We start from the raw sequence: 24,823 nt of genomic DNA on the forward strand, positions 1-24,823 counted from the left end.
TTGTATGACTGACCTTTTGTTTATAAATTCTGTGTCTAATATATCATCCCTCACCATCACCTGAAGAAGGAGCAAGGCTCTGAAAGCTTGTCTTTTCAAACAAACCTGTTGGACTATAACCCAGTGTCGTGTGAGTTTTGACTTTGTCCACCTCAGTCTCACACCAGTACCTTCACATCATGGCTTATGTTGTAAAGTAGTGTAATGTGTGATACCTCATTAAACACCTCCTGAAAATCCAAATGTATAACATCCACTGCTTCTCCTTTATCTGTCCTGCTTGTTGCTGCCTCAAAGAATTCTAGTAAAATTGTGAGGCACAATTTCTCCTTTGTGTGGCCATGCGACCTCTGCTTGAGCTGTTCTGCATTTTGAAATGGTCTGCTATTACATCCTTTACATTGCAGCAATATTTCTCCAGGAGCAATATCAGTTCAAATAACTGGCTTTTAATTGTCTGGTTTTGTTTACCCCCTTCCCTTTTTAAATAAAGGTGTCACATTGACAGTTTCCCAATCCTCTGGGACTTTTTAAGACTTGAAGAATTCCTGGAAGATTCCTACCAGTGTGTCCACCATCTCTGTAGCTCCTGTCTCTAATATCTTGAGAAGCATTCCATTAGGCCTATTGACTTTATTGTCTTTAGCCCTGGTAGTTTCTCCAGCACAATTTGATAATTTGATAATTCTAATATTTCAGGGTCACTGAATCAAAGGGCATGGAAACAGACCCTTTGGTACAATTCTTCCGTGCCGTCCAAGTTTAGCAAACTACATTAGTCCTATTTCCTCTCCTGCTTTTGTCTGGTGAACATTTAGTAATTTTGGGATGATATGAATGTCTTTTGCGATGAAAACAGGTGCAAAGTAGTTATTCAACTCCTCTACTTTTCCTGGCTCCCAGTTATTATTTCCCCAACCTCATTCTCTAAGGGGCTTATGATCTCTTTGGTTCATAAAGGAGCTTTAGCTGGCAATCTCGATAGTGCTTGCAAGTTTGCCTATGAAGTCTATTTCCTCCTTCTTCATTTTTTTTTGATGGTTGGTGTGAGGCTGAGTTGAGCCAAATGGTCAGCCAGGTTTCTGATTTTGGAGAAATGTAGGTGTGTGGACATTGGGTAGACCTGTCGCTTGCTTCCTGAGCTCTGCATTCAGCCCCTTTAGGATAGAATGCAAGTAATGTCACATGTTCCTAGAATTATAGAATTTGGTCAGTGCCAAAGGAGACCATTTGGACGATTCAGTTTTGTGTCAGCACTCTGAATGAATGTCTTACTGGTGCCATTTTCCTAGCTCTGCCCCATAACTTCCCGTTTTTTATTGGACACATCACAGGTACATATGATGAAAATTGAGTAAAGTTAATTAATTATTTTTGATATGTAGCAAATCATATGGGAACACTTAGGGGAGTGTAATAGGAGGACATGGAAAACGGAGGGGGCAGCTGAAGGGGAGATAGAAAATACAAAGGGGCAAAGTGAACAGGCAAACATAGGGAGAGGGCACAAAGATTTGCAGAAGAAAAGATACAGAGGGTGAAGCGAAATGGAGAGATTTGAAGGTCCAGCAAGAGGTAGCTGAAGACTTGGCCACCAATGGTGAATCAATTAAAATGAGGGTTAGGGTTTGGCCAAAGAGGCCAGTGTTAAATGAGCACAGATATCTTAGAACATTGTGGGCTGGAGGATATTACAGAAATAAAAAGGAACAAAATCATGGAAGGATTTGAAAACATGGATGAGAATTTATAAATGAATGTGTTCCTTAACTTGGAACCAGAGGAGGTGAGCAAGCATATGGGTATCTGATCAGATATTCAACTCAAAAATCATATTTAAAAAACTATATTTTCATGGGATGTGTATATCACTGGCAAGGCCAACATTTGTTGCCCATCCGTAACTGAGCTTGAAGTAAGTGGCTTGTTTCCCCATTTCAGAGGGCAGTTCAGAGTCAGAGTTGATGTGAGTCTGGAGTCACATGTTCCTCAGAACAGGAGATTGTCCGAGAAGGCATTAGTTTCCCCAGAGCTTGAGATGAGGGGTATCAATAGAGTTAGTAGGAGTTGTCTTTTCCCGAGGATGGGGGATTTCAAGACGAGGAGGCACATTTTTAAGGTGAGAGGAGAAAGATTTTTAAAAGGCACGGGAGGATGCAATTTCTTTAGCACAGAGGGTGGTTCATGTGTGGAATGAACTTCCTGAAGAAGTGGTGGAGATGTGTACAATTAGAATGGTTAAAAGACATTTGGATAAGTACATGAATAGGAAAGTTAAAAATCTCACAACACCAGGTTATAATCCAACAGATATAATTGGAAACACTAGCTTTTGGAGCCCCAGTCCAACACCGGCATCTCCAAATCATGAATAGGAAAGTTTTGGAGGGATATGAGCCATGAGCAGCAGGTGGGACTAGTTTAGTTTGCAGTTATGTTTGGCATGGACTGGTTGGATCGAAGGGTCTGCTTCTGTGCTGTATGGCTCTATGACACAGTATAGAAATTGACTTTAAATTCCACCTTCTGCTATGGTGGGATTTGAACCGTGATCCTGAGAACATTAGCTTGGAGTTCTGGATAACCAGTTCAATAACATAACCATCTCTTCCCTAAACATACATGTGTAACTGATACCCAGGCTGTGAACAGGGTAGTTCAGCCTCAAACAGCAACCAGACAGAAGAATGGAGCTGGTAAGTCAACCCTGAAGTTTGTCACAAGGATTAAAAGATAGGAGCTTTTGATTCCTGTCATTTAGTAGGAAGCAATGTTTGCTGATATGGTACTGGATATCAGACAGTCTGACAGTTTAGAAGTGCTGAGGGTATCGTGAGGTGATGATGGGGTGGAGCTGGGAGTGGTCGGTGTGGAGATTGATGCATTTTCAGATGATGTTTAGAAGCATCAGATAGAAATGGAAGAGCCCATAGAGCCCATGGTGTTAAAGGCAAGGTACTAGCATGGATTGAAGATTTCTTTTTGCCTGACAACCAGATAGTGGGGATAAAAGGGTCGTTCTCAGGTGACTAGTGGAATTCTGCAAGGGTTCGTGCTGGGACGACAACTTTTCACGTTTTACATTAATAGTCTAGATACAGGAACTGAAAGCATTCTGGCTAAATTTGCAGATCATACAAAGATAGATGGAGGGACAGGTAGTGTTGAGGAGGCCGGGAGAAGGCAGAACGATTTTGATAGGTTAAGAGAGTGGGAAAAGATTATTTAGCTTATTGTGAGCAGTTGGGCTACATATCTCAGGAAGTGTGTACTGGCTTGGGAGTGGGACCAGACAAGGTTCACTAGAATGATCCCGGGAATGAAAAGCTTAACATAGAGTTATACAGCTCAGAAATAGGCCCTTTTGTCCAACCCATCCATCCCATATGAAGAATGTTGAGACCCTGGGCCTATACTTGATGGAGCTTGGAACGATGGGCGATTAGATTAGACTACTTACAGTGTGGAAACAGATCCACACTGACCCTCCGAAGAGCAACCCACCCAGACCATTTACCCCTTCACATAACACTGCAGGCAATTTCGCATGGCCAATTCACCTAACCTGCACATTTTTGGACTGTGGGAGGAAACCACACCACCTGGAGGAAACCCACGTAGACATGGGGAGAATGTGCAAACTCCACACACACAGTTGCCTGAGGCGGGAATTGAACTCTGGTCTCTGGTGCTGTGAGGTAGCAGTGCTAACCACTGTGCCGCCCACAACTCTAATTGAAATTTACAGAATACTGAAAGGCCTGGCTAGAGTGGGTGTTGGGAGGATGTTTCTATTTGCATTTGAGACTGGGACCGGAGGGCACATGCCTGAGAATAATGGGAAGGTGCTTCAGAACAATTGGACTGCATTCTGGGGAAGGTGGGACCTGTATAAACAGGACGGGTTGCACCTGAACCAGAAGGGCACCAATATCCTGGGGGGTAGGTTTGCTAGCACTCTTCGGGGGGGTTTAAACTAATTTGGCAGGGGGATGGGATCCGGACTTGTAGTCCAGCAAGTAAGCTAGCTGTGTGTCAGGATGTCCAAGACTGTAGGGAGGCTGTGGAGAAGGTAGCACTGACAGGGACTACTTACGGACACAGAGATGGGCTCAAGTGCGTATACTTCAATGCAAGGAGTATCAGAAATAAGGTGGGTGAACTTAAGGCATGGATCGGTACCTGGGACTACGATGTTGTAGCCATCACGGAAACATGGATAGATGAGGGACAGGAATGGCTGTTGGAGGTTCCTGGTTACAGATGTTTCAGTAAGATTAGGGAGGGTGGTAAAAAAGGAGGGGGGGTGGCATTGCTAATTAGAAATGGTATAACTGCTGCAGAAAGGAAGTTTGAGGGAGATCTGCCTCTGGAGGTAGTATGGGCTGAAGTCAGAAATAGGAAAGGTGCAGTCACCTTGTTGGGTGTTTATTATAGGCCCCCCAATAGCAGCAGAGATGTGGAGAAACAGATTGGGAAACAGATTTTGGAAAGGTGCAGAAGCCACAGGGTCGTAGTCATGGGCGACTTCAACTTCCCAAATATTGATTGGAAGCTCTTTAGATCAAGTAGATTGGATGGGGCGGTGTTTGTGCAGTGTGTCCAGGAAGCTTTTCTAACGCAGTATGTAGATTGTCCAACCAGAGGGGAGGCCATATTGGATTTGGTACTCGGTAACGAACCGGGACAAGTGGTGGGCTTGTTAGTGGGTGAACATTTTGGTGATGGCGACCACAATTCTGTCACTTTCACCTTGGTTATGGAGAGGGATAGGTGCACACAACAAGGAAGTTTTTACAATTGGGGGAAGGGAAATTACGATGCTGTAAGACAGGATTTGAGGAGCATACGTTGGGAGCATAGGCTGTCAGGGAAGGATGTGGTGGAAATGTGGGACTTTTTCAAGGAGCAGATACGACGTGTCCTTGATATGTATGTACCGATCAGGCAGGAAAGAAATGGTCGTGTGAGGGAGCCTTGGTTGACGAGGGAGGTTGAATGTCTAGTAAAGAGGAAGAAGGAGGCTTACATAAGGTTGAGGAAACAAGGTTCAGACAGAGCAGTGGAGGGATACAGGATAGCCAGAAAGGACCTGAAGAAAGGGATTAGGAGAGCTAAGAGAGGGCATGAAAAATCCCTGGCGGATAGGATCAAGGATAACCCCAAGGCATTCTATGCGTATGTGAGAAACCTGAGAATGACGAGAACGAGGGTAGGTCCGATCAAGGACAGTGGTGGGAGACTGTGTATTGAGTCGGAAGAGATAGGAGAGGTCTTGAACAAGTACTTCTCTTCAGTATTTACGAACGAGAGGGACTGTATTGTTGAAGAGGAGAGTGTGAAACGGACTGATAAGCTAGAAGAGATATCTGTTAGGAAGGAAGATGTGTTGGACATTTTGAACAACTTGAGGATAGACAAGTCCCCCGGGCCTGACGGGATATATCCTAGGATTATGTGGGAAGCAAGAGAGGAAATTGCAGTACCGTTGGCAATGATCTTCTCGTCTTCACTGGCAACGGGGGTGGTACCAGGGGACTGGAGAGTAGCGAATGTTGTGCCCCTGTTCAAAAAAGGGAATAGGGATAACCCCGGGAATTACAGGCCAGTTAGTCTTACTTCTGTGGTAGGCAAAGTAATGGAAAGGGTACTGAGGGATAGGATTTACGAGTATCTGGAACGGCACTGCTTGATTAGGGACAGCCAGCACGGATTTGTGAAGGGTAGGTCTTGCCTTACAAGTCTTATTGAATTCTTCGAGGAGGTGACCAAGCATGTGGATGAGGGTAGAGCAGTGGATGTAGTGTACATGGATTTTAGTAAGGCATTTGATAAGGTTCCCCATGGTAGGCTTATGCGGAAAGTCAGGAGGCATGGGATAGAGGGAAATTTGGCCAATTGGATAGAAAACTGGCTAACCGGTCGAAGTCAGAGAGTGGTAGTAGATGGTAAATATTCAGCATGGAGTCCAGTTACAAGTGGAGTTCCGCAGGGATCAGTTCTGGGTCCTCTGCTGTTTGTAATTTTTATTAATGACTTAGATGAGGGAGTCGAAGGGTGGGTCAGTAAATTTGCAGATGATACAAAGATAGGTGGAGTTGTGGACAGTGAGGAGGGCTGTTGTCGGCTGCAGAGGGACTTAGATATGATGCAGAGCTGGGCTGAGGAGTGGCAGATGGAGTTCAACCCTGCCAAGTGTGAAGTTGTCCATTTTGGAAGAACAAATAAGAATGCGGAATACAGGGTTAATGGTAGGGTTCTTGGTCAGGTGGAGGAACAGAGGGATCTTGGGGTCTATGTACATAGATCTTTGAAGGTTGCCACTCAGGTGGATAGAGTTTGTAAGAAGGCCTATGGAGTATTATCGTTCATTAGCAGAGGGATTGAATTCAAGAGTCGTGAGGTGATGTTGCAGCTGTACAGGACTTTGGTTAGGCCACATTTGGAGTACTGTGTGCAGTTCTGGTCGCCTCACTTTAGGAAAGATGTGGAAGCTTTGGAGAGGGTGCAGAGAAGATTTACCAGGATGTTGCCTGGAATGGAGAGTAGGTCATACGAGGATAGGTTGAGAGTTCTCGGCCTTTTCTCGTTGGAACGGCGAAGGATGAGGGGTGACTTGATAGAGGTTTATAAGATGATCAGAGGAGTAGATAGAGTAGACAGTCAGAAACTTTTTCCCCGGGTACAACAGAGTGTTACAAGGGGACATAAATTTAAGGTGAAGGGTGGAAGGTATAGGGGAGATGTCAGGGGTGGGTTCTTCACCCAGAGAGTGGTGGGGGCATGGAATGCGCTGCCCGTGGGAGTGGTAGAGTCAGATTCATTGGCGACCTTTAAGCGGCATTTGGATAGGTACATGGATGGGTGCTTAATCTAGGATAGAAGTTCGGCACAACATCGTGGGCCGAAGGGCCTGTTCTGTGCTGTATTGTTCTATGTTCTATGTTCTAGAACAGAGATGAGGAGAAATTTCTTCACTCAGAGAATGGGGAATGTATGGAATTCATTGCCAAAGAAGGCTGTGGCAGGTAGTTTATTGAGTATATCAAAGACAGAGAGAGAGAGAGATAGGTTTTTGCTTGTTAAGGGGATAAAAGGTTATGGGGAGAAGGTGGGAAAATGGGGTTGAGAAACTTCTCAGCCATGATTGACTGGTGGAGCACACCTGAATGGCCTAATTTCTGCTCCTGTGTCTTATGGTCACATGGTCTGATGGAAATAGGAGTAGGACAAGGATATATCCTCAAGGGACACTAGAAGTAATGGTACAAAAGTGGAAAACAAGCAATTATAGCTGATTACAGGATGGTATAGTCAGGCATTGCTGAAGGTTGCAAAGTGGTTGAAAAGGATATGGAGGGATGGTTTACCTCTGTCACATTAGCAAAAGATGCCATTTGTGAGTTTTTGATTAAGAGTCCTTTTGAGGCTGTGACAGGAAGAGATACAGATTGGAGAAATTTAAATATCAATTTCAGCGTAAGATGGGCCACAGATTTGTTCAGCAAATCAAAGACATAAAAAGGATTGGAGATGGAAGTGAAAGTTTACAATGACAATGGGATGAAACACTTTTTGAGTTGGAGTGATGATGTTAGACTTGAAAGAGAAAGGTACAGAACCTGATGGGAGAGAACTGTTAACAATATCAGCTCATGGAGAAGTTCAGAAGTCATATTGGACTCAAAACATTCACACTTTTTATTGCTGCTCAGGTGCTGCCAAACCTGCTGAGTTTTTTCCTGCACTTTCTGTTTACGATTTGGAAAATGAATCACAAAAAGCTTGCATCCAGGTTCGGTAGGTAATAGAGAAGGCAAATGGAATATTAGCCTTTGTTTCAAAGGGAATGGTGTACAAAAGTAGGGAGGTTTATGCTAAAACTATACAAGGCATTAGCCAGACCACAACTGGAATATTGTATATTGCTTTGAGCCCCTTATCTTGGGAAGTTGTACTGGGATTGGAGGCAGTGTAAAAAAGATTCACTCAGCTGATACCGGGTGTGGAGGAACTGTCATATGAGGAGAGGTTGAATAGTTCAGGCTGTACTTGACATAAAGAAGGATGAAAGGTGGACTTATTATGCAAGATTCTCAGAGGACTTGACGGGCTAGACGTGGAAAGGTTTCTTCCTCTTGTGTGAGAGTCATAAAGTCATAGAGATGTACAGCATGGAAACAGACCCTTTGGTCCAACCCGTCCACGCTGACCAGATATCCCAACCCAATCTAGTCCCACCTGCCAGCACCCAACCCATATTCCTTCCTATTCATATACCCATCCAAATGCGTCTTAAATGTTACAATTGTACCAGCCTCCACCACATCCTCTGGCAGCTCATTCCATACACGTACCACCCTCTGTGTGAAATCGTTGCCCCTTAGGTCTCTTTTATATCTTTCACCTCTCACTCTAAACCTATGCCCTCTAGTTCTGGACTCCCCGACCCCAGGGAAAAGATTTTGACTATTCATCCTATCCATGCCCCTCATAATTTTGTAAACCTCTATAAGGTCACCCCTCAGCCCCCGACGCTCCAGGGAAAACAGCCCCAGCCTGTTCAGCTTCTCCCTGGAGCCCAGATCCTCCAATCCTGACAACATCCTTGCAAATCTTTTCGGAACACTTTCAAGTTTCACAACATCTTTCCGATAGGCAGGAGACCAGAATTGCACGCAATATTCCAACAGCGGCTGAACCAATGTCCTGTACAGCTGCAACATGACCTCCCAACTCCTGTACTCAATACTCTGACCAATAAAGGAAAGCATACCAAATGCCTTCTTCACTGTCCTATCTACCTGCGACTCCACTTTCAAAGACCGAGTCAAGTCAAGGAGCACAGGCATAATCTCAGGGGCCACACACTTAAAACAGAGGTGAAGAGCATTCTTTTTCTTTGAGGGGAGAGGATCTGTGGAATTCTTACCCACATAAGGCTGATGAGGCTGGTGTATTAAAAATGTATCTCCATTCTGAATATGATTAATCAGTAAGGGAATTCAGGGTTATGGGAAAAACGCAGAAATGTTGAATTGAGGATTATCAGATCCACTCCTATCTCCTTGAATGCTGGAGCAGACTCTATGGGCTGAATGGTCTATTTCTACTCCTATGGCTTATGGTCTCCAACATCCACAGTATTTAACTTTTATACAGCTAATGGGGAATTGTGTTGATGGAGTGAGAGGTCTCATGAATAAATTCTATTCAGAGTCAGCATTAAGGGAGTTAGAGGAGTAAATAGAGAAATAAACGAGTACATGGTTATGGCAGGATGGAACCTGAGAGGGATTTTGGCCAAAGGGAAAGGAATGAAGTAATGGAGACAGCAAAATGGACAATCGATGTCTGACTGTCTAACGGACCATGAGTTCCTTGAGCATGTTGAACATGAAAGTGATAGAAACAAGACAGAGAGATTTAAGAAGAATGGCAGCAGAGAAAAAGAGCTGGGTGTTCTCTTTGGATGCTAGTCAATTCCTAGAATAATGTGTAGCTGTGGCACATGTGAGCAGAAATGAAAACACTTTGTGATCTAACAAGGTCTGGCATTAAATCACTAAGCAAGTCCAGAGAAGTATCTATACAGCCGAGTGAATCAAGGGGAAATATTTAAAAAGGAACAGGGAAATATAACAGTCAGGCAAAGGAAACACAAATGGGGAGGAAACACAGGGAAATAAACATGCAAGATAAAGGGAGAATAGGACAGACCCTTTCAATTAGTATGTTATCCTTACCTGAATATCTTCCTGTATATTTTCCAAGGCATAAATCTGATAGATACAGTGAAACAGGATTAAACACAGGTTTCCCTGAAACAAAGGAAATGTTCTGTTAATTTATGGTAGAAAGAACCCAGTATGCAAACCATCAACAGTCATTGCTACTTGAACTTACCAATCCAAAGGAATTCATTCTTATTGAATTTGAGACCAAGGTGCCTTCCCTTCAACTTGTTCTGAATCTAATTATGTTCAGCCTCTGCTAGATCTCCAGATTTTACAGACCTTAGCTCTTTGCCCCCTTTCTCTTTCTGCAGTTTCCTGTTCCTTCCTTCAGATTTTATAAAGAATAGTGCCCATAGCCGCAACCCATCATTTAATGACATTCAAATCTTGATAAACACGCAGGTGTTAAAACCAAAACACCCACATACATGGCCTGCAAACTCCAATAACTTAAGGTGTTGTCTCCAGTAGCAACCAAGTGCTATTCAGTTAGATGATTCTTCTGTTAAGTGTAGCATTCAGTTTCTCTTGACAGTATTTTTGTCCTTCTAGTATTTTTCAATACATGAACATGATCTTTGCTGCCATGAATCCTCTCCAACTGTTCCTCCAATCAAATACCATCTCCCATATACTGTTTATCCTCCTGCATCTCTATTGTGCAGTTTTGGTCGCCATACTATAGGAAGGATGTGGAGGCACTGGAACGGGTGCAGAAGAGGTTTACCAGGATGTTGCCTGGTATGGTAGGAAGATCGTATGAGGAAAGGCTGAGGCACTTGGGGCTGTTTTCATTGGAGAAAAGAAGGTTTAGGGGTGACTTGATAGAGGTGTACAAGATGATTAGGGGTTTAGATAGGGTTGACAGTGAGAACCTTTTTCCACGTATGGAGTCAGCTATTACGAGGGGGCATAGCTTTAAATTAAGGGGTGGTAGGTATAGGACAGATGTTAGGGATAGATTCTTTACTCAGCAAGTCGTGAGTTCATGGAATGCCCTGCCAGTAGCAGTGGTGGACTCTCCCTCTTTATGGGCATTTAAACAGGCATTGGATAGGCATATGGAGGATAGTGGGCTAGTGTAGGTTAGGTAGGCTTGGATCGCCGCAACATCGAGGGCCAAAGGGCCTGTACTGCGCTGTATTTTTCTATGTTTTATGTGCTGACAATTTAGATTCATTGCTCCAACTCCCAGTCAAACTCACTTTTCCAGAATGTGGTCAGGAGAAGAGTACAGCACTCAATCAGGAAAAGTCAGGAATTTGGAAGAATGGGAATTTGGTACAGGGGAGGGAGGAAATAGTGCAATGTATGTCAAAGAAGAACTAGCTCCCAAGTGCAGCAGGTGTTAGGGAAGGTGAATGGAATGTTGGTTTTATCTCAAACGGAATGGAGTATAAAAATCATGATGTCTTACTCAAACTGTGCAACGCAGTAGCTAAACCTCTCCTAGAATAGAAATACTTCAGAATAAACCTGTTGGACTGTAACCTGGTGTTGTGTGATTTTTAATTTTGTCCACCCCAGTCCAACACCAACTTGTCAAAGAATAAGTTTTGTCCCCTTATCTAAGGAAAGATATGCTGGCATTAGAAACAGACCAGTGAGGGTTCAACAGGTTTATTCTGGGCATGGAGGAATTTTCTTATGAGGTGAGGTTGAGTAGATTGGGCCTGGACTGATAAAAGGTTCTTGGGAGCTTGACAGGGTAGATGCTGAAAGGTTGTCTCCCCTTGTGGGACAATATAAGGGCACAATTTCAGAGTAAGGCTTTGCTCGCTTCAGACAGTGATGAGGAATAACCTCTGTCAGTACTTGGAACTCTTCACTACATCGAGGTTTGGATGCTGTGTCGTTTGGCTAAATCTTCAAGGCTGAGATTTTTCATCAGCCAGGGAATGGAGTGTTAATCGGGAGAATGCAGGAATGTGGAGTCGAGAATTCCATTCTGAAGATGGGTCACTGAACCCGAAATGTTAACTCTGTCTCAACACAGATGCTGCCAGACTATTGAGTTTCTCCAGCTGTTTCTGCTTTTCTTTCTGATTTCGAGCATCTGCAGTTTTTAGTTCTGAACTCCAAAGAAAAATCATTCAGATCAGCCACGATCTCACTGAGTGGTGGAGTCGGCTTAATGGGCCAAATGAGCAACTTCAATCGTTGTCCCGGGAGGTTTGACAGCATCACCCAAGGACATTTCTGCAGGAATTCCTCAGGGTGCTGGTCCCACTGCTGCTTCATCAGTGACCTTCATGCAGCCATATGGTCAGAACTTGGATGGTCACAGATGATTGCACAGTGTTCTCTTCCATTTGTGGTTGCTCAAGTACTGACACAGTCCGTGTTCATATGCAGTAATTCCTGGACAATCTTCTGGTTTGGGCTGAAAAGTGGCAAATGACATTTTTGTGACACTAGTATCAGGTAGATAATCATCTCCATGAAGTTCAATGGCATTATCATTTCAAAATACCCGATTCTTACCAGCCGTGAGATTATCATTGACTAGAACCTGAACTGTGCCAGCCATATAAGTATTGTGACGACAAGAGCACATCAGAGGCTGGGAACACTTAGTGAAGAACTGTTTTGGCTTCACAAAGCCTAACAGCCATCTTATGGCACAGATCAGGCCTATGATGGAATGTCCCACCTTGCCTGGATGAGTGTGGCTCGAACAAGGATCAAGAAACTCATGTGATAATACTACGGCTCCAAGAGGATATTTTGTCCTCATTCTCTTTTTAAAAGGAGAGGTTTTAAGACAGGTGTGCCGAGCTGTCTATTGTGAAAGTGAATAAAGTTAACAGCTTGTGAGGCCATGGTTTTTTTTAAAGTGGAACAACAGAAGCAGCCTGAAGGGGTGTGGTCAGGCTCTCAAAGAACCAGGATTTTTAGTTTCTTTGTTTCTCAGTAGAAGTTGTTGCTGGGTCAGTTGCTGCAGTATATCTCTCCCTGTTATACTCTCTCTGAATTCTCTTGATGTTTTTCCTCCTGAGGTGCTAGAGTTGTATTGAGACAATCTATTTTATTTATTTTGCTGTTTGCCAAGGATGTGTTTATGGGATGTTACTGTATTGGAACAGTTAATTCATAATTGTTATCTAATCTATTACTTTGTTAAAGCATTTCAAAGGAGTTCTAGCTCAGCCACTTCGGTTATTTTTTTTCTTTTGTTCTGTTCTCAAGCATATAAATAAATTGTTTTGTACTTATCGTGGAGTAATTTGACCAATTGAATTGCATCTGGAATGCAGCACCTTACTTTATTTCTCAAACAAGAAAAAGTTAGAGGTGAGATTATCTTCTTAATATATTTTAAGGGGGTCAAGTCTGATCCATAAGAATCAACACTGTCAGCACAGTACAGCGTACTAGATTGGCCCTCCCTCACTTTCAATTTTGTCGTGTGCAATAATGTGAAAGATGGTTGGTCAGCAGTTTCTCCAGAGGAATGAGAGATAAACAAAGCATGGTGGTCTGGCTTCTGATGTCCATATTCCTTGAATTAATGGATGTAGGTTTGCTCACTGAGTTGGAAAGTTCATTTCCTGACGTTTCATCACCCTACGAGGTAACATCTTCAGTGGGCCTCCGGGCGAAACACTACCGATGATTCCTGCTTTCTATTTTTATTTTCAGGTTTGTTTGGGTGGTTGATGTCATTTCCTGTGTGATGTCATTTCCTGATGTCATTTCCTTTGTGATGTCATTTCCTGTTCTTTTTCTCAGGGGGTGGCAGATGGCGTCTAACTTGATGCGTTTGGAATGCCATGCTTTTAGGAATTCTCATGCATGTCTCTGTTTGGCTTCACCTAGTGTGGATGTGTTTTTCCAGTCGAAGTCAGGAATTCCAAGAAGCCTGGCATTTCAACCAGAACTCCATCAACAAACACACCAAGTTCGACCCTACCTGCCACCCCCTGAGAAAAAGAACCAGAAATGACATCACCACAGGAAATGACATCACCAACCCAAAAACACACAAACATATAAACAGAAAACAGGAATAATCAGCAATGCTTCACTGGAGGCCCACCGAAGATGTTACCTAGTAAAGTGACGAAACGTCTGGAAATTCCAGCTCAGCAAGCAAACCTACATCCAGTACCTCAAACTGAGCTGCAAATCTTCTCAAAACTCCTTGAATTAAAGTTTTCTGAAGGGAAATGTACTTAATACTTGAGTAGTTAAAGCTATAGAGTGGAAGGATAGCCAGAATATGGACCAGAGCACCTTGGATCAGGAGCTTGCCCAAAGTGGAGGAGAAGAACCTGTTGTGGTAGTTATAGACAATGGAATAATAATGCAAATAGATCATGTCTTTGTAAGCAGTATCGAGAGTCCCACATGGTATGTTGTTATCCTGATGCCAGGAGCAGGGATACCTGAAATCAGTTTGAAAGGATAATGGAGTTAGACTTGGAGGATTCTTGTTGAGAGCAGAGACATAGGGAGGTCTAGTGATGAGGCAGGAAGGAGTCCTGTTTGAAGAGCATTTTAACTTGAGTTAAATTATGGAACAGATCTTCAAAGTTTATAATCTCTGGATTTTTACTGAAGCAATGTGCAAATTGGCATCAGAATAAACATTAGTTTTATCTGACTGAAAGACAGGTGCAGGGAAGAAGGATTCTGTTCCCTGGGACACTGGCACCAGTGTGGGACATGAAGGAAGTATTGGGATAGGCTTCATCTGAACCAGGCCGGGACCACAATCCTGTCAGAAAGAATAAACAGTGAAGTCACAAGGAATTTAACTGGCAAGTGGGTCATCAAATGGAAGTATAATGTAAATAAATATTTAAAGCAAACAGAAAGAAAGACTTCATGGAATCGTCCAGAAATTGTTATTTTAGCACTGCAGGAAAAGCAAGAAGCAACCAATGTAATAGAAACAGGTAAGAAGAAGATGCTGATGCAGTAATCAGTGGCACCCAGAGTGTCAGGTGAACAGCAGACCCTGATACAAGCAGTCACAACATCTAGAGTAACAGGAGGACTCTCAAATAGACAGGCAACAGCACCTAGAGGAGAAGGTGAGAGATGGACTTCATGCTGGCAATTGGATGGTAGGAGGATTCACATTATTTTTAGTTGATGTCTGACTGAAACCTATGTACGCTAATGATGAAGCGTGGAGAGGGGCAAGGAGTAAATGATAGGTGGAGATGGAGACCCAGAGAGAGAGAAAAACAAGTGGGCAGACTAAGGAATAGGTAAATGTCAGCCTGAGAGAATGAATAGCTGCTCATGGGGACTGTTAATGGCTGAAAATGGGTGCATTGTGGTAGCAGCCTTTGTGATGACAAGGTTTGGTGCATGGGGGTTGGGTTGAAGTCATGGGAGAAGGTGCTCAGGCCCTAAAATTATTAAAAGTGATATTGAGTCCACAAGGTTGCATGATTCCCAAGTGAAAAATTCAGTGTTTTGGTTTTCACCGAGCTTCCCTGGGGCACTGTAGAAAGCCCAAGACAGAGATGTGGTCAGGTAATATGATGCTGTGCTGTGTTGAAATTGCCAATTAGATTGATGGAAGTGGAGACAAATTGCTGCTTTACTTGGAAGGTATGTCGAGGATCTTCGATACTGAGGAGAGAGGAAGTAAATAGGCAGGTATTAAATATTCTGCGATGGCATAGGAAGGTGCCCTTGAGATGTGGGGAGAATGATCCCTGCGGAAAGCTGATAAGAAAGGGGAGGGAAATATGTGTCTGATGGTGACTTCTTGGAGGACTTGGTGGAAATGGCAGCTAATGATCCTCTGGATATGAATGTTGGTGGAATGGCAGGTGGGAACAAGGGAAACCCTATCCTTTTTGTGGGAGGGAAGAAAGGAGGTGAGGCCTCATGCTGGGTAATAATATTCTCCTGTGCAAGTTGGAACATTCTACAATAAATGCACTGCTTATTTCTAACACAGAATTAACATGTGCCAAATATGGATAATAGACTGCAGTAGAGCATCTCAGAGTGCACATCAGAAAGTAAGTTGCAACCAAGACCAATTCCATGAGTTTCCTAGTCATCTGTCCAGACATTAAGAGACTTTGATCATGAAATTTCATTCAGCTTTACAAGGATCACGGTTCTTCACATTTGCTGATTGGTCTTTGAAATCTTCCCTGAAGAACTGTTCATGCATGAACTGCCTCAATGTCAGCTCCCTATCTGGTCAATCAGCATCCTTTCATGTATCCCTGTTCCCTTGGATTTTGAAAGTGCACTCCAGTACTCATCTACCAACATAACACCAGCTCTTCAAAGGTCGCTAGCTCCATCAGCCATGGACTTTTCCCAAAACTCCAATCTTGCTCAATTGCACCAAGCTCATACTGCTTGTGAGGTTTTCAATCTAACTCCCATCTGCACTGAGGTATTAATGCTAGCAGGCCTTTTCCTAGACTTTCCTGGGTTTTCCCAACACAAAGCCAATGATCTTTCCATTTTCTTAGTTTTCTATAAATCTTCAATACTTAGTTACCTGTTAATTCCAGGAACTGTCTATTAATTCTATGAACTTCTTCCTGAGTTCAAACAGCACAGAACCATCAACTACTCTTATTTCCTCACCATTCCTCACACAGAATCTGTGCAGTTCAGCTGCCTACCCAGCAGATAACTGAAGCTCATCTATGTTGGGTTTGCTTCTATCTCTTTTACACCTAATATATTATGAATGCCTTAACTTTTGCATGATGTGGAGATTGAAAAGTTTGGCGCTGGAAAAGCACAGCAGATGAGGCAGCATCTGAGGAGGAGGAAAGTTAACATTTTGGGCATAAGCCTTTCATCAGGAATGTGGGGGGATATGGGTGGCGAAACAGAACTGAGGAATAAATTGGAGGATGGGGCTGGGGCTGGAGGGGAAGTAGCTGGGAAGGCGATAGATGGATGCAGGTGGGAGGTGATTATGATAGATCGGTGGGGAGTGTGGAGTGGATTGGTGGGGAAGAAGAAGGAAAGGTCAGGAGAGCAGTACCAAGTTGGCAGTTTGGACCGGGATGAGATTTGGAAACTAGTGAAGTCAATGTTGATGCTATGTGGTTTAAGGGTCCCAAGGCAGAAGATGAGGTGTTCTTTCTCCAGTTGTTGGGTGGATTGGAATTGGCGGTGGAAGAGGCTCACAGCTTGCATGTCCTTGGTGGAGTGGGAGGGGTAATTGAAGTGGTCAGCCACAGGGCTGTGGAGTTGTTAGGTGTGTCCTGGCGATGTTCCCTGAAATGCACCACGATTTTGGGTTCTGTCTCCCCAAAGTGGAGGAAACCACATTGGCAGCAACGGATGCAGTAGATGAAGTCGGTGAATATATAGGAAAATCTCTGTCGGATGTGAAGAGATCCTTTGAGACCTTGGATGGTGGTGAGGTGGGGTGGTGTAGGTGCAGGTATTTTGCCTTTCCAGCTACTTTCGCTCCCCCCCCCCCCCCCCCCCCACAAGCCCCACCCTCCTATTTATCTCTCAGCGCACATATCTCCATCAAGAACAGCCCCCTCAGTACCTCACTCTACTACAAGCCCATGGATAACCTCACAATGCTGCACTTCTCAATCTTCCACCCTGAATATATTTTAAAAAGCCTTCCTCTACAGACAAGCCATATGCATACACAGAATCTATTCAGATGAGGAGGAACACGATGGACACCTGAAGATCTTGAGGGATGCCCTCATAAAAATGGGATATGATGCTCAGCTCATGATTGCCAGGTCCAACATGTGAAAAACTGTAATGACCTTCTCAGAAGACACACATGGGATATGACTGGTAGGATACCCTTCATTGTCCAATACTTCCTGTGAGTGGAGAGACTGCACCATGTTCTTCTCAGCCTGCAATACATCATAGATGACGAGCCTGGACCAAAAGATCTGTTTGCATGCTATACATCTCTGTGACTCTTTGACTCGATGCCTCCACGTCTTGCCTTTAGACAACTGCTAAATCTTAAACAGACAGGGCAGCCTCTGTAAGACATGCCAGAGCATTGACATGAATACTACCATTTCAGATTTGGACCATGTGCACATTAGATACTCACGTGACTCAGCCAATGTTGTATATCTCATATGCTTCAAGCAAGGATACCCCGAAGCATGGCGTATTGGCAAAACCATGCAGATATACTACAATGGATGAATGGACACAACGCAACAAATGCCAGACAGGAATATTCCCTCCCAGTGGGGGAGCACTTCAGCAAGCCAGGACTTTCAGCCTCCGATCTTCAGGGCAAGTCCTCCAAGGCAGACGTCAAGGTATGCAACAATGCATAATTGCTGAGCAGATGCTGAAAACTAAGTTCTGTACCACTGAGGACAGTATCAACCCTGACCTTGGGTTCATATCACAGGACAGGTAACCTCTTGACACTATATATACTCTCTCTGTCTCTCTCTCTCTCACACACACACACACACATACACACACACACACATATACTCACTCACTCACTCATTCTCACACATCTCTCCTCTCTCTCTCATGCACATGTGCACATATAAATTAGTGAGTTGAATTTGCATTCGCAGATGCATTCTATTTTGTTCAAAAAGCAAACAATTCGCAGACAGGCAGTCAATGTGCCATTTTATAATCTCCTGCTTTGGAAATAAAAGATACAGATAGACTCCAAACAAGACTTCACGCTTAAAATACATTATCTGCCTGGAGTTATCTCGGAGCAGTGATTTGAAAGAAAGTCTGGAATTTGCATATTAATCAATTTAAATCTGCATATCCATTCAAACTGATTAAAGATTTAAGAAACGTCTTAGGTGTGTTCCGTTAATTTGCATGAGTTGTATGACCCTTTGACCTTTTCCTTATAAATTCTGTGTCCAAAGTCTTCATCTTTCACTAACACCTGATGAAGGAGCAGTGTTTTCAAAGCTCGTGTTTTCAAATAAACCAGTTTCAAATAATCTGGTGTTGTGATCTTTGACTTTGTTTTCAGCAGTCAGGAGCAGAAACTAGCGTCTGGCATTGGTTTTCTACCCAGCACTTAGTGTTGCATTCAGGGAGGCCAAACTTCAAACCAAATGAATTCACACCTAGCTCCAAGGCCGAGGGGCACTCTAACTTGCACTTTGAGTAGCTCGTCTCAGCATTCTATTTTTCACATCTGACATTCACACTTGGTATCTGTTGATTAATTGTGTGAGTGTATGAACCTGCATTATATGGTGCTAGGGCTCTGGGCAATCAACATTAATTTACCACCTCGCAACCCAACTGCAGCAGGAAACCACAGGCACCATTGCACTAATTTTAAGCACGTAGCCCGGTTACATCCATTCTCAACATGTGAACAGCTATCAAAGACAAAAATAACTTTTAAATGTTGGTTATTTCAGACTGATTATTTCAACATTGTATGGGATTTATCAACATTTTGTGCTCAACGAGGTAGTGGATAATAGAGTATTCAGTCGTGCAAATCAACATCACATTTTCCTAATTCAGATTAAAGCTGTTTGTCAAGCGTTCTCAGTCAGATGAGACATAACATGGTTAAGTATAGAATAAAACGCTTCTATATTCTATCAAACACACTATATCGTTGACTGGATATAGTGCAAAGCTGTTTATCATGGATCTCAAATGCAAAATGGTTTAAATATAGATCACTTGCAGTCTGCACAGGGCAATGACAAAAACGAGACCAGGGAAGTGCAACATCTGCCCTTTGCTTTAATTTATCTAAATTGTCATAATATACGACAATTGCAATTACAGACTAAGTTGGGAGAGCTGATTAAAAAGAAACTTCCAGCACAAACTGGCTACAGAACAGCACAGGAACGGGAGTATTCTCAGGAACTTTATAAACTAGGTTTTCCATAATTAGGACAAAATTATGATTCTTCAAAATCGTGTCTCTTTGCTTCTTGATGAAAATGTGCACTCAAGTGTCATACAAATCCTTGTGTTATACACGATTCCCATGTTAGCTCTGTGCCATATTGTTTAAGACTGCTTTTCTGTCTATCTGAATGGTTAGTCAGATTTAACTGTATTTGCATGATGGAACCATGAGTTAAGTTTAGGTCATTGCCATTGTTATGTAAGGGATCCAAATAGAGTTAGTGCTTCTTTGCTGTTTATTATCAAAAGTGACCATTTAATGATATTGATATGTGCTTGTCTCATTCCACAATTATTTGACCAGTCCTTATTGGTTCAAAATCTTAAGTCTCACTAAGCTTATCCACATTTTAGTGACTTTCCAACAGAGGATAATTACATGATGTGAGTTAGTCCTTTACATTTCTTCTTAACATGTTGTGACTTCCACAGAATTCTAACTTTCAATTGGTAATCCAAGATGGAAGAAAGTGTAGCTGTCAGAGCTGCTCCCTTAGCTACAAAGTCAGCCTGGAGCAGTGCTTTTTAGAGCAGTAAGGTGGTGCTATTTTCTGGGTGTGTAGATTGTTAAGGTGCAAAGTGATATGCTCTTCCTGTTGAATAGAATAAAAGAACAACAAAGAAAATTACAGCACAGGAACAGGCCCTTCAGCCCTCCAGGCCTGCATTGATCCAGATTCTCTATCTAAACCTGTTGCCTACTTTCTAAGGGTCTGTATCCCTTTGCTCCTTGCCCATTCATTTATTTATTAGATACCTCTTAAATGATGCTATTGTGCCTGCCTCAACCACCTCCACTGGCAACACATTCCAGGCACCCACCACCCTCTACGTAAAGAACTTTCCACGCATATCTCCCCTAAACTTTTCCCCTCTCACTTTGAACTTGTGACCCCTAGTAATTACCCACTCTCGGTAAAAAGCTTCTTTCTATCCAGCCTGTCCAACTTCTCATGATTTTGTAGACCTCAATCAGGTCCCCTCTCAAACTCTGTCTTTCTAATGAAAATAATCCTAATCTACTCAAGCTCTCTTCATAGCTAGCACCCTCCAAACCAGGCAATATCCTAGTGAGCCTACTCTGCACCCACTCAAAAGCATCCACACCCTTTTGGTAAAGTAGCGACCATAAATGTATACAGTATTCCAAATATGGCCAAACCAAAGTCTTATACAACTGTAACATGACCTGCCAACTCGTGTACTCAATACCCTGTCCGATGAAGGAAAGCATGCTGTGTGCCTTCTTGACCACTCTATTGACCTGCGATGCCACCTTCAGGGAACAATGGACCTGAACACCCACATCTCTCTGTACATCAATTTTTCCCAGGACTTTTCTATTTGCTGCATAGTTCACTCTTGGAATAGATCTTCCAAAACGTATCACGCCACATTTGCCCAGAATTGAACTTCATCTGCCATTTCTCTGCCCAACTCTCCAATCTCTCTATATTCTGCTGTATTCTCTGACAGCCCCTTCAATATCTGCTACTCCACCAATCTTAGTGTCAGATGCAAACGTGCTAATCAGACCACCTATACCTTCCTCCAGATCATTTATATATATCACAAAAAATATGGTCCCAGTATAGATCCCTGTAGAACATTGGTCACAGGTCTCCATTTTGTGAAACTCCCTTCTACTACTATTCTCTGTCTACTGCTGCTCAGCCAGTTCTTTACCCATCTAGCTAGTACACACTGGACCCCATGTGATTTTCCCTTCTCCATCAGTCTACCATGGGGAACCTTATCAAATGCCTTACTGAAGTCCATGTATATGACATCCACAGCCCTTCCCTCATCAATCAACTTTGTCACTTCTTCAAAAAATTCTATGAAGCTGGTAAGACATAAACTTCCCTGCACAAAACCATGTTGCCTGTCACTGATAAGCTCATAGATCCTAATCCTCACTATTTTCTCCAGCAGCTTCCCTACCCCTGACGTCAGACTCACTGGTCAATAGTTACTTGGATTATCCCTTCTACCTTTCTTAGACAAGGGGACAACACCAGCAATTCTCCAGAGCTCCGGGACCTCACCCGTGTTTAAGGATGTGCAAAGATATCTGTTAAGGCCCCAGCTGTTTCCTGTCTCACGTCCCTCTAACCTGGGATAGATCCCATCTGAACCTGGGGTCTTGTTCACCTTAATGCCTTTTAGAATACCCAACACTTCCTTTCCTCCTTGTGCTGACTTGACCTGGAGTAATCAAACATCTAACCCTAACCTCAACATTCTTCATGTCCCTCTCCTCGGTGAATACCCATGCAAAGTACTCATTAAGAATCTCACCCACTTTCTCTGACTCCATGCATAACTTTCCTCCTTTGTCCTTGAGTGGGCCAACCTTTTCTCTAGTTACCCTCTTGCTCATTAAATGTGAATAAAAGGCTTTGGGATTTTCCTTAACCCTGTTTGCTAAAGATATCTCTTGACCCCTTTTCACCCTCTTAATTCCTCATTTCAGATTGGTCCTCCATTCCCAATATTCTTCCAAAGCTTTGTCTGTCTTCAGTTGCCTCAACCATATGTATGCTTCCTTTTTTCTCTTAGCTAGTCTCACAATTTCACCTTTCAACCATGGTTCCCTAATCTTGCCATTTCTATCCTTCATTTTCACAGGAAGATGTCTGTCCTGCGCTCGAATCAACCTCTCTTTAAAAGCGTTCCACATATCAAATGTGGTTTACCTTCAAACAAACATTCTTAACCTACATTCCCCATCTCCTGTAAAATTTTGCTGCAGTTGGCATTCCCCAATTTAGCACTCTTCCTTTCGGACCACTCTCGTCTTCGTCCATGAATATTCTAAAAATTATGGAATTGTGATCACTGTATTCCCCTACTGAAACTTCAACCACCTGGTCGGGCTCATTCCCCAGCACCAGGTCCAGTATGGCCCCTTCCCGAGTTAGACTATTTACATACTGCTCTAGAAAACTCTCTTGGTTGTTCCTTACAAAGTCTGCTCCAAATAGACCTCTAACTCTAAGTGAATCCCAGTCAATGTTGGGAAAATTAAAATCTCCTACCACCACCACCCTGTTACTCCTACATCTTTCCATAATCTGTTTACATATTTGTACCTCTATCTCATGCTCGCTGTTGGGATATGGGAGATTAGGGAGAATTTCCATGTTACTGATGATTATGTCTGCAGGAAGTATGTTTGGTTACAAATCCAATCAGATGACATGGATCAGTTACGGCGACAGTTAGAGGCAATGGGGGGTTTACGGGAGCTAGGGGGTGTGATGGATGGCAGTTATAGGAAATTAGAAAAACTGCAGATGCAGTCAGATAGTACTGTGTCTTCTGTGGCTATCCCCATCTCAAACAAGTATGCTAGGGGGTGATGGACTCTCAAGGGAACGTAGCATGAACAGCCATGTTTCTGGTACCGAGCCTGGCTTTGACATAACGAAGGGTACGTCAGGTTCCAACTGATCAGTTGTGATCTGGGACCCTTTAGTCAGATGCACAGACAGATGTTTCTGCATGCGACAGTGAGAAATCAGAATGGTGTGTTACCTCCCTGGTGCCAGGATCAAGTGCAGGAGAGAGTGCAGAATATTCTCGAAGGGGAGTGGGACCAGCAGGTGGTTGTTGTACACATTGGAAATAACAACAGAGGAAAGCAAAGGATGAGATTCTGAAGGGAAAATATAGAAAGGTCGACAGGAATTTTAAAAGGAGGTCCTCGAGGGTAGTAGTATCTGGATTACTCCCGATGCTCCAAGCTATTGAGGGTAGAAATAGGAGGATAGAGCAGATGAATGCATGGCTGAGGAGCTGGTGCAGGGGAGAAGGATTTACATTTTTGGATGATTGGAACCTCTTCTGGGGTAGAAGTGACCTGAATTGGAAGGGGACTAAATACTGTCAGGGAGATGGGCCGGAGCTGCTTGGGAGGATTTAAATAAGTAAGGTGGTGGGTTGGGACCCAGGGAGATAGTGAGGAAAGAGATCAGTCTGAGATTGGTACAGTTGGGAAAAGGAGCAAGTCAAACAGTCAGGACAGGTGGGAACAAAGCAGAGAACAAGGTAAGACTGATAAATTAAATTGCATTTATTTCAGTGCAAGAGGCCTAACAGGGAAGGCGGATGAACTCAGGGTATGGTCAGGAACATGGGACTGGTATTTCATGGCAATTACAGAGACGTGGTTTAGGGATGGATGGGACTGGCAGCTTAATGTTTCAGGATACAAATGTTATAGGAAGGATAGAAAGGGAGGCAACAGAAGAGGGGGAGTGCAGTTTTTGACATCACAGCAGTATTTAGGGAGGAAATTTCTGGGAATCTATCCAGGGAAGTTATTTGGGTGGAAGTGAGAAATAGGAAAGAGATGATCATGTTTTTGGGATTGTACTATAGATTTTCCCAGTAGTCAGCGTGAAGTTGAGAAACAAATTTCAAAAGAGATCTCAGTTACCTGTAAGAATTCTTTGAGGAAGCAGCGAGCAGGTTAAATCAAGGAGAGACAATGGATGTTTTCTGTCTGGATTTCAAGAAGGCCTTTGACAAGGTGCCACACAGGAGCTACTGAGTAAGCCCATGGTGTTAGAGGCAAGGTGCTAGCATGGACAGAAGCTTGGCTGTCTGGCAGAAAGTAGAGAGTGGGGATTAAAAAGTTCATGTTCCGCAAGGCTCAGTGTTGGGACCACAGCTTTTCATCCTATACATTAATAGTCCAGATGAAGGAACTGAGGGCATTCTGGCTAAGATTGCAGATGCTACAAAGATAGGTAGAGGGACAGGTAGCTTTGGGGAGTTGGTGAGGCTGCAGAAGAATTTGGAGGAGTTTGGAGAATGAGCAAAAAATGGCAGATGGTGTACAACGTGGGAAAGTGTGAGGTCATGTACTTTGGGAGGAAGAATAGAGGCATGGACTATTTTCTAAATGGGGAGAAAAAGTCTGAAGTGCAAAGAAACTAAAGAGTTCTAGTTCAGGATTCTCTCGAGGCAAACTTGCAGGTTGAGTCCGTAGCTAAGAAGGCAAATGCAGTGTTGGCATTTATTTTGAGAGTACTTGAGTATAAAAGCAGGGATGTATTACTCAGGCTGTATAATGCTCTGGTCAGACGACATTTGGAGTATTGTGCACAGATTTGCGCCCCATACCTCAGGAAGAATGTACTGTCCCTGGCGCATGTTCAGAGGAGGTTCACGAGAATGGTCCCAGGAATGAAAAGCTTAACATATGAGGA

General features: G+C 43.3%; 2 protein-coding genes across 3 annotated transcripts in view; one reads left to right on the plus strand and one right to left on the minus strand.

Moving 5' to 3' along the window:
- Window positions 1-10,107, minus strand: part of LOC140468837 (complement C1q tumor necrosis factor-related protein 3-like) — a 21,650-nt gene extending 11,543 nt beyond the window's left edge. The window contains exons 1-2 of the mRNA XM_072564873.1: window positions 9,907-10,107; window positions 9,747-9,821 (exon numbers count right to left, since the gene is read on the minus strand). Of these exons, the coding sequence (XP_072420974.1) occupies window positions 9,747-9,821; window positions 9,907-9,924 (93 nt within the window). The 5' untranslated portion in view covers window positions 9,925-10,107. The remainder of the gene's footprint in view (window positions 1-9,746; window positions 9,822-9,906) is intronic.
- mthfs (5,10-methenyltetrahydrofolate synthetase (5-formyltetrahydrofolate cyclo-ligase)) overlaps window positions 1-24,823 on the plus strand; it is a 78,426-nt gene that overhangs the window by 47,579 nt on the left and 6,024 nt on the right. The gene's annotated exons all lie outside the window — the stretch shown is intronic.

The sequence above is a fragment of the Chiloscyllium punctatum genome, chromosome 48 (genome assembly GCF_047496795.1).
Source record: "Chiloscyllium punctatum isolate Juve2018m chromosome 48, sChiPun1.3, whole genome shotgun sequence".
NCBI lineage: Eukaryota > Metazoa > Chordata > Chondrichthyes > Orectolobiformes > Hemiscylliidae > Chiloscyllium > Chiloscyllium punctatum.